Source organism: Sarcophilus harrisii, chromosome 2 (genome assembly GCF_902635505.1).
Source record: "Sarcophilus harrisii chromosome 2, mSarHar1.11, whole genome shotgun sequence".
NCBI lineage: Eukaryota > Metazoa > Chordata > Mammalia > Dasyuromorphia > Dasyuridae > Sarcophilus > Sarcophilus harrisii.
Genome location: NC_045427.1, coordinates 642,746,892 through 642,759,630, shown reverse-complemented (window position 1 = coordinate 642,759,630; position 12,739 = coordinate 642,746,892). Strand labels below are relative to the sequence as shown.

General features: G+C 42.8%; 1 protein-coding gene across 35 annotated transcripts in view; it reads right to left on the bottom strand.

Moving 5' to 3' along the window:
* The window catches only part of ANK3 (ankyrin 3), a 592,702-nt gene that overhangs the window by 55,914 nt on the left and 524,049 nt on the right, over positions 1-12,739 (bottom strand). For 22 of the 35 annotated variants that reach the window (XM_031956914.1, XM_031956919.1, XM_031956910.1 and 19 more), the window contains 2 exons: positions 12,241-12,339; positions 9,555-9,709 (listed from right to left, as the gene is read on the bottom strand). In XM_031956914.1, the coding sequence (XP_031812774.1) occupies positions 9,555-9,709; positions 12,241-12,339 (254 nt within the window). The remainder of the gene's footprint in view (positions 1-9,554; positions 9,710-12,240; positions 12,340-12,739) is intronic. The other 13 variants (XM_031956925.1, XM_031956935.1, XM_031956931.1 and 10 more) reach the window with 1 other exon arrangement.

Here is a 12,739-nt window from a genome sequence, read left to right as displayed (position 1 = left end):
CTGTGTAGTTTTCCTGTTTAGGAGGAATCTGGATCCTCAGAACTTAGAAGTTCCCACAATAGATGCCCAATAGTTACTCAAAATACTTGTAGAAGTGGCAAAAGCAGAGTAATAAGAAAAAGGCTAAGGAAGGAAGAGAGGGAGGGAGAAGGAAGGAAGGGAAGGAAAAAAGGGAGGAAGGAAGGAAGGAAGGAAGGAAGGAAGGAAGGAAGGAAGGAAGGAAGGAAAGAAGGAAGGAAGGAAAGAAGGAAAAGGATGAGGGTTCTAGGAGAGAAAACAATTTTAGACACCCAACTGAGAAATGAGCACACACAATATGAATATGAAACTCTACAACAGTGAATGAGAAACCAGAGCTCCACAAAGGTCGTTGTAGCTCCATATTTGCCGCCATATTAGCCATGTTTAGTCCATGAGGACAAAACCTATCTGCTCACACTGGGCTGTCCTTAGGCTTCTTTCCCTAACTTCCCACTCCCTGGCCAACCATCTCATTGTTCAAACCTTCCAGGATCATCTTTATACAAATCTATCAGCAAACATTTATAAGGGACATGTATGTACAAGATGCTCACCCAGGCCCTGGAACTGCAGCACTACAACTGGAACAATCCTTGACTTCAAGGAGCTAGAATTGGAGTAGAGGAGCCAGCACATATTTAGCAAACATTCATCTCCCAAGTTCCAACCCTGCTTTTTATTCACGGGCAGCTTCCCCTGGATGTCCTGGTGATATTCCAAACTCAACATGCCCCAAACCGAATTCATCTCTCACATTAAACCTGCCCCTTTTCCCAGCACTTTCACTTCCATTGATAGAATCAATATCTTTTCATTCTCTTTTCCACTCCATTCCATTTGAAACCTCAGAGATCTGACCCCTTTTTCTATATCTTTGTTCCTTCTCCCAATCCAATCTATGGCAAAATCTTGTCAAGTCTCTCCCCCAGCTACCTTCCCTCTCTCTCATGACCAACGCCCACCTGTCTAGGTGGGAACAAAAAGTGAGAAAGGATTTTAGCATTCATCTTGTATAATGTGGAACTGCTCCTACAACAATACATCATTTCAATAATGTCAGGTCCTTGTCTGCTTAGACTATTGGAACAGCCACCTGGAAATAACCGGCCTTTTCCTTCTCAAACAGGTTCTGCTGCTTGAGGTAATCTTTGTTATATACTGGACTCAAAAACCTTCAGGACTTCCATAGTGCCCAATGAATAGGTTTCTTATTCTGGCACTCAAAGCCACATGCAATGTTCCCAGCAGCGATTACACTCTCCACACTGGCCGGACTGGTCAGTGTGTGACCATCTACAAGCAGAAGGCTTCCAGGGGCTGGTGAGAAGTAAGCAGGCTGGGAGCAAAATGAGCTTTCTGTACGTGTCTAGTTGCTATCAAAATCATTTATCGAGTCCCACATCAATCTCTTTACTGACATGTCTTTAGAAATTCATTCTTGACAGCTTCCCATCCCCCTGAGGCTGACTTCCTAGAAATTTAACTCGCATGATCTGACCTCTGCTTGCCTGGAACCCTCTGAAATCTGTACTCCTGAAACCTGGGCTGTGTGTCGGATCAGGTCCGGCTCTCTCCTGCATCACAGATTCTTTGAGGGAGTGGTTGTGTACACCCTGGCAAACATTTCCTTTACATTGTTAAGACTCAGATCCCTGAAAGACTTCCCCTTGCTGCAGAAGGAGGATATTATCAAGGAGATCAAGGAAGTATTAGCTGTCCTCCTCTTGGTTCACAGAAAAGTCAGCGTGTGTCAAGTTCACAGAAGCTCCCCGTGCTTCTATGGATAACAGACCTGTGACCTGTAGATTTAATTGGTGAAGTGAAAAAGTCACGTGGCTTTTATTTTACTTTATATTTAATAAAGATGATAAAAGCTCCCATTTAAATAAGGTTTGCAAAGTACTTTTTTATATATTATCTCTTTTGACCTTACAACAACCCTGTGAGGTGTATCTTATTCATTATCCCCATTTTACAGATTAGGAAGCTGAGAACGAAGAGGTTAATGTGAATCTGCCGGGGTCATACAACTAGTAAGTATCTGAAGTGAGATCTGAACTCACACCTGGAACTCCAATATTCCAAATCCAATTCCAATATTCTACGCATGTTGGCGCCACCTTGTGGCCTCTATGATGGATCTGCTGATGAATTTCATTTATTTAAATGAATCAGTGTTCATTTAAATTCTGCATCTGCTCATCAGTTTAATTACTGTAGGACAAAGTCGTTTTCAGGAACTTTTTACAGGTTTTCCTCATCCTCAAAAAAATAAAATAAAAAATATACTCCAAACCACAAAAACTATTCATTAGCTACCATTCTTTTAAAAAGTAGAGTAAATGCTGGATTCGAAATCAAAGGATGTGGGGTCCAATCTCACTTGAGTGATTTTAGAAGGAGAATGTCCACTTCACAAGTCTGATCTCATTTTCTTAATTTCTGAAGTAAAAGGTTTGGAGTAGACAACGTCCCTTCCAACCATCAATCCATCATCCCTAGGATTATAACCCTATGGAAATGATTAAGTTAATGGATTTAAGGCAAGATGGGATTTAGTTCCAGTTCTTTAGGAATCCAATGGTGGGCGGGTGTTTGATGGAGAAGGATCTATTGGACATCAACCCCGGACTGGGAAGCAGAAGAGCGAATTTAATTGTCCGGGTAACTGTGGACAAGCCATTTAATCCCACTAGGGTCCGTTTCCCCCTTTTTGAAGAGAAAGGATTGGAGCCCATGGCTCTTGAGCTCCCTATGGGTCCATGACATCTAGGGCTCTTCCTTAAAGGCTGATCTGATTGTGCTTATTTTCAGATTAGAGTATTTCAAAGCTGTCCTGCGCCTTCTCCACTAGATGGCAGCACAGAGATACCGACTTTACCTCTCAGAATGGACATTTCCCATCACCAACAATGAGAATAGGGCATCTCAATGGGTTAAGGCAAGAAGGAGCTTTAAGCCGGAGAAGTGCACGGCAAAATAAAATAAAACAAAGCAAAAGCGAGGTCTAGGAATGTCTTCCTGCGCTCTCTACTCCAATGTAGTGCCCAAGCTAAAAGTATGAAACCCAATTTAGTATGTCTACTAAGGGACATTGAGGTAGCAATGATTCCTTTCACTCTCCAAGATGCAAATGACTAATAGCTTTTTTCAGTGAAGGAATTAGACAAATGGATTATCCCATAGACCTCCCCCCCCCAAAAAAAATCAACAAATCAAATAAAAGCTCCAGAATTTGTTAAGTGCTAACAATGGCCTGGGACACAAGCAAAAGAATGACAAATTCTCACTCTTTAAGAACTTACGAAGCAGAGAGAAAACCCCGATTAATCAATCAAGTGTTGTTTAAAGTATTGTGCTAGATGTTCCTCAACTGAGCAAAGTCTGCTCAAGTCGTGACATACGCCTGGGAGGAAATACTATTGTATTAATTTATATTATTATATTATAATATAACACACATATTATATAATTTATGTATCATTATAACACACTATATTAATATCGCTATAATTATAATACAACATATAATATAATATTAATTAATTATAAAATATACTATATAAGTAATTTAATATATTATATATTGTATTATATATTATTACTATTTAATTATATTATATATATTATAATAATATATAGGAAATAATAATTTCCTATGGGAAATGATGAGGGGGGTGGTTCCAGAAAAAGAGGGCAAGACCTACATGAACTTATGCAAAGAGAAATGAGAACTGGGAGATTATTGTGCACAGTGATAGCCATGTTACGATGATTAGCTGTGAAAAATTTGATCAGTTTGATCAAAATGATAATCTAAGATAATTCCAAAGGACTCATGATAAAAAAATGCTATCTCTAGAGAGAAATATATTTACATACACATACAGACACATATATACACATGCATATATGTGTATATATAGCTTTTTGTGATATGGTTAATATGGAAATGTTTTTCATGATGTTCAATGTATAACCTATGTACTGTTTGCCTTTTCAGTGGGTGGGAGGAGGACTGAGAATGAAGGAAAGAATCTGGAACTCAAAATTTCAGGAGAAAATAATGCTAAATGAACTGTATATAAAAGAACTGCACATGGTTAACATGTATTGTATTACTGGCCACCCAGGGGAGGGAGTGGGAGGAAGGGAAGGAGAAAAAAAATTGGAGCACAAGGTTTTACAAAGGCAAATGTTCAAAACTGTATGTTTTGAAAATAAAAAGGAAAAAATGCTAAAACTAACTACATAATAAATTTGAAGGGAGAAAAAAAAGATTCTTCTCCCCCCAAAATGGTGCTAGATTTCAGAGACAGGACTTCCACCACCCACATTTAGGGTCCTGCCAGCTCATGGAACAGATTATATCTGAGAGGCTGCAGTCATTTTTGACGGTCGTCATGTTGCTTTCTTCTCAGCCCTGTGCCCAAAGGCTTTGGCGAGGAGAGAGCCCCTCCTGCCACGTGACACCTCGGCTAGGACGGCATGGTCCCTGGAAGGAGTGCCAGCTGGGCTCCTGTCGCCTGGTGGCTCCCGCACCCGCCAGCCCATGCCAGTCCCACTGCGGTGTCATTAGCTCAGTCCCTGGTGTCCTGCCTGGGCCTGTTGCAGATACTGCCTGAATGTCACCTTGTTTTTGGAGACCGGGCTGTGTACTTAAGGTGTGGAAATAATAGACACTCCTGTTTGGCTTTTACAAAGGCTTTTACAAGCTGGGCTGCGTCCCCGCCCAAGTTCTGCAATCCAGCCAAGAGGCTCCCTCTGCTTCTCACACACATGATACCATCTGATCTTGGGGCTTCCAATGCACTCCTCCCAACTTCTGCCTCTTAGGTGCCCATTGGTTCCAGCTGCTGGTGACCTATTTTTTTTTTTTTAATTTAGTTACTTTTTATTTAATTGCCTTTATTCTCTATTGTATTTGTTGTCTCCCCTGTTAGAAGGGAACCTTCCTGGTGAAGGCTGCTTTATTCTTTGTCTTTATATGACCAGGATCGAGTACACAATAGACCAGGGGTCCTCAAACTTTTTAAACAGGGGGGCAGTTCACTGTCCCTCAGACTGTTGGAGGCCGGACTAGAGTAAAAACAAAAACTTTGTTTTGTGGGCCTTTAAATAAAGAAACTTTATAGCCCTGGTGAGGGGGATAAAAGTCCTCAGCTGCCACATCTGGCCCGCGGGCCGTAGCTTGAGGACCCCTGCAATAGACACTTAATAAATTCTTGGAGCTTTCCCAGTTGCATAGCCAGTTAGCAAGCAGTGGGGCCGAGACTTAAGCACCAAATTCAATAGGGTTCCTCTTTCCCTCTGCCCCAGCACTTTCAGGGGTATAAAGGCATTGAAGTTAAGTAAGGCAGGTTAAAATTTCCATTGTACAGATACAGAAACTGAGACCTAAAGAAAGAAGGAAAGAGGAAGGATCATCCAGTAGCAGCAAACAACAGAGCCTTTAGTAGACTCCATCAAACTCTAAAATCCACCACTCTTGTCAATCTGTCTATGTCATATAGAAGGTCTACAAAGGGATGAAATCCTACAATTCTTAGGATAAAATTCTACAAGTCCTAAAGTATCAAAATGAGTGAAACCAGTGAAGAAGTTGAGAACAAGAGAAAAGGCAAGGAAGGGGAGAGGTGGCCAGGGCAGCGGATGCCGCTCCCCTCCCCTTATCTCTCCACCTCTCCCTGCCCCTCACTGATCTGACATATATGGAAAATGACATCCATCTTCACGGTTGCCGTGAGATCCACTTGTCCTTTGGCACCTGAAGCTGGAAGCGTTTGTGTTTCCTTTTTAATTTTCTAAGATGGAACAAAGGTTCAATATCTTCTTTAAAAATGTAAGCAAGAGAACGTCTCTACTATTTCAAGATAACCCGGGTGGAGCGCAGGCCAGGGGACTCCACGCCGCGTCTGGCTTCCATCTGGCAGAGGCGCCCGGGCTCTCGGTGTCTGTGGCACAATGTAGCCAGAGAGAGAGAGACGAGCCCCTGACTGCTTGGGACACATCTGAGCTTCAAAGAGATTTCTCAAACGAGGCAGAAACAACAATGAGCATAATGTTACAGGTCACTGTCTCTACGTATGAACTGTTTTGGGGTTATTTTTTTTTTTATTTCTTATTGGGACTCTGTTGTTTGTACATTAGAAAAGTAAGAGCTTTGTTTCAAAGCAAATCTGTAACACTGGGGCAGCAAAGGCCTTGGGAAGCCTATGTTATTTAAGTTGAATATGCTACTGGGAGGTGAGGAAGAGAGACAGTGAAGTCTGGAAGTTGATACATTACTTTTATTCCCCTTAATTTAATTTAATTTTTTCTTGAGGCAATTGGGGTTAAGTGTCTTGCCCAGGGTCACACAGCTAGGAAGTGTTAAGTGTCTGAGGCTGGATTTGAAGCCAGGGCCTCCTGACTTATGGGCTGGTGCTCCATCCACTGCACCACCTAGCTGCCCCATAAATTAATTTTCTTTCTAGTGACACATTCCTCAGAATGTCTGAGTTGGAAGGGAGCACAGTGGCCATCGAGTCCAACCAACCTGGACTACGATTCATCCCTACTGGACCATGGGTACCAACCCATGGCCATCCAGCACCCCCAAGGAGGGGGATCCCTCCCCCTTCCACACTGGGATGGGCTCCTTGTTGAGGAAGCCTAAAGTGGCCGAGGGCATCCCTCGCTAAGGCCAAAGAGAGCCACCGGCATCCTTATGTCACGTGACAGCCCTTCAGTTCCTCAAAGGGAGCCATTATATCCCTCCCAAATCTTCTCCTCTCTAAGCTTAAACGTTCCCTTCAAGCAAGAATCCCTTAAGAGGATCCTCTTAAGACAGGGACTTCTGCTCCTGTTTTAACAAAGGGCCAAGAAAAGGCCCTCCACGAGCAGCGGGCTGCGGCGCTATCTGCAAGAAAAAAGCCAGAGATGGTTGTTCCAGACCCGGCTAATTTACTTATGTTAAATAAACCATCTATGAACCTTCTGGAACCTTCATTATGCTAGTTTCCTACTGAAGATGCAGTCCCAGTTTTAGCGAGAAGGGCTAAGTCGGAGAGCAAGCGTGACTTCTTTTCCAGGATGACTCCAGTTTTGGGGCTCTGTCCTATTCTTTCTTAGGACCCTGCTGTGAGCATCCTCTTATCCAAACCGTTTGGCTCACAGAGTTTTTCTGAGGAAGCTGCCCAAGCTGTACAGGCTGTCCCAGGCGAGCAGAGGCGACAGCCTTCGCCACAGCCAGCCAGTGGGAGTTGCTGAAGTCCGACTCTGACTCAAGAAGTTCCAGAGCTCCCTGCTACCTTTATAGGACAAAGTAGCTATTCCTTAGTCTAAGTGTTAAACCGTTCTGTTCCGGGGCGCCTTTTCAAGCTTCTCACAAATCACTCTCCCTCACGGATTCTACGTCTCAGCTAAAACTGAAATTCTCTATGAGACCTGGAACAACATTCCTTCCTCACCTGGGCCTTCCCTTCCCTCACAGCCCAGCCCAAACATCACCTCCCTTGGGAATCCATCTTGCCCCCTCCCAAATCCCAAATCTACATTTTTCTTGATGAATGTTATTTCCCTCCGCAGAATGTCTGTTCCTCAAAGGCAGGGACCCTAGTCTGTCTTTATATCCCCAGAACATGGTACACTGATGGTGCTTAATAAATGCTTAAGGAAAGGGGACACAGATTGGTCCCTGTGGTTTCGTTGGCATAGGAAACAAACTCCTTCTATCAGCAAAGATGGCCCCCCCCTCTGCAGATCATAGTCTTAAAAACTTGTGTGGGGCCACCTGCCCAGAGGCTCAGTCGGGATGGGCCAGGGCTTGGTCTTCCACAATCAGCAATCTATCCTCCGAAAGGAAACAGAACAGAAAGGAAGAAGGAAGGAAGGAAGGAAGGAAGGAAGGAAGGAAGGAAGGAAAGGTAGGAAGAGGAAGAAAAAAGAAAAGGTGGGTAGGAAGAAGAAAGAAACAGAACAGCTACACTCAAATACAGAAGACTGAAGAAAAGAGATGGAAGATCCTGGTTATCTGGAGCTGTCCCAAAGGTCTCAAGTGGCCAACATAAATCATAGAGCATTTTAGAATTGAGAAAGCAATAAGGACACTATGGTGGGATAGGGCAGTGGTACTGAGAGGTGGAGGAGACCAGCCCCATTAGACACCAGAATTAAAAAGTCTCTTCCTAGAATTGTCCCATATTGGCAGTTCGATTCTTTCTAGCTCCCAGCTTTCCCCTATCAGAGAAATATTTTGGTCCTAGTTAAGAGATAGAAGCTTGCCTAAAGAAAAATAGCTCATATTTAATAGGAAAGAACCACCAACCTATGCATGTATTGGAAAAATAATGATGATAACGGTAACAATAATAATGATAGTATCTCTCTCCTCTGTCTGTCTTATCTATTTATCTACCTGTCTCTTTCCATCCATCTATCTGTCTATCTATCTGTTTATCCATCTACCAACCTATCTATCTATCTATCTACATCTATATGTCTTGATCTCTGTATCTAAATGCCTGTCTATCTATATACTAACTACTGTCTATCTACTTACCTACCTACCTGTCTCTCTTCATCATCTGTCTGTCTGTCTGTGTATCTATCTTCCAATCTGTCTATCTACATGTCTGTCTGTCTTGATCTCTGTATCTAAATGCCTATCTTCTTGCTACTACCTACCTACCTGTCTCTCTCCATCCATCCATCCATCTATCTATCTATCCATTCATCTATCTATCTACTTGTTAAGGATCACGAAGTGTGAAGGAGCAAGTCAGTTCTCCCAGAGCCTCCACAGCTGTGGATCATGACATCTGAAGGAGTTGCAGGGAAGCCTTTACTGACCCAAGTTCCTTGTGGACTGGGAATGAAATAAATTGGAGGCAAAAGGGAATAGGAGGAAGGTCAGCCAACACAATGGACTCTCAGTCTCCTTGAATCATCATCCTCCTCTCACATGAAGGGATCCATTTTGCTAGTCTCAGTTGGATCCCCAGCAGCCACTGGCAGGTGGCTCCCATGTCACAACACTACTTACCTTTCTACCTGTTTCTCTCCCTCTCCCTCTATCTGTCTATTTATCTATCTACAAAACACTTAGTGAATTTTAACTCATTTGACCTCACCACAATCCTGATAAATATTATTATCACTATTTTACAGGTAAGGAAAAGAACACAAAGAGGTAAAGAACCCTAGCCTAGAATCACTCAGCTAGCAAGGGTGTGAAGCAGTACTTGAATTGGGGCCTTCCTGTTTCCAATCAAGACCTCTAACTATTAGATGGCGAGTTCCTCGAGAGCAGGGGCTACGTTTTGGCCTTTCTTTGCATCCTGACGACGTAGCACAGCTCCTGGCACATAACAGATGCCTAATGAATGACTGTTGACTTGATTACAACTATCAGCTCACGAGCCTTTTGGAAAATGGGATTTTGGCCCAAGAGAGAAGCATCAGAATTCAAATGCGTCTTCCCTTACTCATGTACCCAATTCCAATGTCTTCCTGACCACAAACTCACAGATACAGAGATCCATCATATTTACCTTCATCCATGCCATTAAGTAACTCAGCTAAATCTTCGTTTTTGCTGTCAAACTGATGCTCTTTCCACGTTTCACCATTTTCACTCCGGAGAACAATGAGTTCTCGTTCCTTCCCTCTCATTGATCCAAAGTGAGGAATTTCCACTATGACTGGGCTAAGAGAGGGGAAGAAAGAATCTACATTATTTGAATATCAAACTATGTTTACAGTGAACTTTTCTCTCCTTTAAAAGAAATCTCTCATTATTCTAGCCTTTGAAAAGTAAAGGTGCCACTGTGGTCGAGAATGATTTCAAAGCTGCCCAAGCCACAGACTCATTTGCTAAGAAAAAAAGCGCGTTCAAAGCTGGATAACATGCCATCCTGGATATATGGATTTTGGAATGTGAAAAGAGCAAGCTGTAGAAACAAGCCACAGCTCAGAGAAGAGACTGGTCCATTTTTCACCCATGAAATTACTGAGTGTCAAGACCTCCAAAGGACACAGTCATTTAAGAGGATTATTTCTTTAAAAATATTCCTGATGCTAATATGCTGCTATTTATGATCATGTTCCTCCAAAAAAAAAAAAAACCAAAACAAAAAAACAACGAAAAACAAAAACAATTAGTCCCGCCCCAACACCTGCTCACGCCATCAGCCCTTATGAGCTTTGTGACTGGCGCCGGACGGCAGGACATTGTTTTGATTTTAGTATGTGATATGGGAGGAGGCAGCTTCATTCTATCCAGTTCTGCAGTGTGGTGCTGGTTCTCTCCCAAAACTCATCGGGTCGTGGAGAAGGTCCACCATAGTGGTTTGGTGATCAGGTCCGTGCACATCTGACTGACCAGGAGAGTGGTAATGATGCTCATTCCAGGTGCCAGTCCAGCAACATAAAGAAAGCATTTAATCGAATTGTAAAATCAGAATGAGCACCAAAAAGGGCCCAGTAAAAAGAAATTAACTGTAATCATAGGCAACTCATGTAGCTGGATTATGCAGCTTTAAGACCATTGAAACAGACAGTATCATTATTTGCCTACAGAGGTTGTACGTAGCTTCACCTCTTGTTCAGAACGGATCTGTAGAATACAACAGTGGAAGTGACATCCTTACGGCGGTAAGGATGTAAAAAAGGGCAACGGTCGATAGAAACCCACTAACGGCAGAGGACCAGCAACTAAAGGATTTGGTGATGGAAGGGACTTTAAAAACCGTCTCCTCCAGCCTTTCTTTTTACAAGCTGGAGAAAGAAGACATTTCAAAGGGGGGGGCGGGGGGGAAGGTGACCTGCCCAAAGTCACAGCAGCAGCGCTGAGATCTGAATTAGGGTCCTCTGACATCAACTATGTAAGGTGCCCTCTTCCTACAGTAGCACCTCCTCTCTCCTGCTAACAATAAGATTACTGATTTAGGGCTGAGAAAGACCTTAAGGGCCAAGACAGAGTCTCTCTTTTTACAGATAAGGAAGCTCAGGCTGGAGAGCTTAAAGAACACGCCCAGGGTCACAGAACAGTTCTGAGAAAGGATTGAAACTCAGGTCTTCCAGCGCTTCAAATTTAAAAGCTTTCATTTATTATCAGATGGGCCCTTAGAAAAATATTTAAGTCAAATCCAATGATTGTTTTATTTTTTAGCCAGAAATTCCCCCCAAATTTTGAAAAGACTAATTCCAGTCTTTTAATGAATGTCCTTTCTCCTAATGGGACCAAGAAGTATTTGATCAATAACTGCACAGGAATGTGCATGACAATGTCCAAAATTCCACAGGCTCTAGAGGGATTTTCCAAAGTCTTCCCACAGGCCTCAGCCGGACATAATCTCAACATTTCAGAAAGTGAGATACAATCTTTGCAGGTTAATATGTCAGATACTGTCTTTAAAAATCCAGGAGCCCCACAGTTTCCTGTATGAAAATTAACAAGACCTAGAGAGAAGGTATTGAACCAGGGTCTTTGACCAACAGTAAAGCCAAGTACGATGCTTCTGAATAGATTTTTTTTTTCAAGCAAACTGCCAAAGCCAGAAAAATTTACTTATTTTATTTATTTTTTGCTTAAAAAGAATCCTTTCCCACCCATTTGAAACTCTGCAGTGATTCATTAACTGCATTTGAAAATCAGGTTTTGGACTGCTCTGACATCTATCATGTTTCAAAATCTGTTTCTCAACTTGTATTTAAAAATCCCTCATTATTATTTCCTCACTTTGGCCACCCAGAAGAAATACAGGATGCCCACTATTGAGCCTATTTTGGGGGGGGGGGGGATACACTACCAACAATTTTTTTTTTTTTTAAGTTTTGGAATATTGGAATCAAATGTTGATTCAAAGCCTGAAAATACCTTCTCCATCATAGGGCTGAACTTAAAGACTCGTCACTGTATGTTGAAATGTAGACGATGCAGTTGAAACAGTTCAAATTCAAAATCAAAAATTACAAAAGCACAGAAATTATGATAGCAGATGCTTGCGGTGAATTCCACATGCCCGGGAAAGCGAAGGAGGGAGCGTCGAGCTTTAAGGGAGGGTCAAGCCACTATGGTTTCGTCTTTCAGTGACACACATCGACTGAAAGCTTTGGAAAAATCAAAACCAAAACCAAAAAATCCAAATCAAAATAAAAATCATGGGTGTGACGAAAATCGAAATTAAGGAAAAAAAAATCGTAGACATTCTTGTATCTTGTCTATAAATCGCCTACCCAATAAATTTTGTTCCTTGAGGCCCAAGCTGCAGGATTCGGCTAACCAAGCTCTCACCCTCGTTTACAGGGGGAGGATTGGAGGGAAGGTGCAGTTTACTGAATAACATCCATGCAGCAGGAAGAGAAACGAGAAGGGGAAATTGTGAACAGACTGCTTGTCCCAATAGAACCGGCCTGGCTTGTCCCAGGCTGCCACTTCAGAGAGGGTCCCTACGTAGGGAACGCGGCCACGTCGGGGTGGGCTGCTTCCCTGCTCGTGAATCTCCTAAAATGCCACCTGGGTATTATATCCCCTCTGCCCGGTCGGGGCCGATGGCAGTAACTCAAGCTGCTTTGTCTTCCTCTCATAGGGAGCTTCTTCTCTTTGGGTCTACAGAGAAGCCCTGGGCAGAGGAGGGATGCTCTTGGAGTTAGTAAAAAGCTTTGGCAAAAAGCGTTACAGAAGCGACAGGCTCTGCCCTGGGGTGGGGGTTGGCCTTCAGCATCACAGGGCACG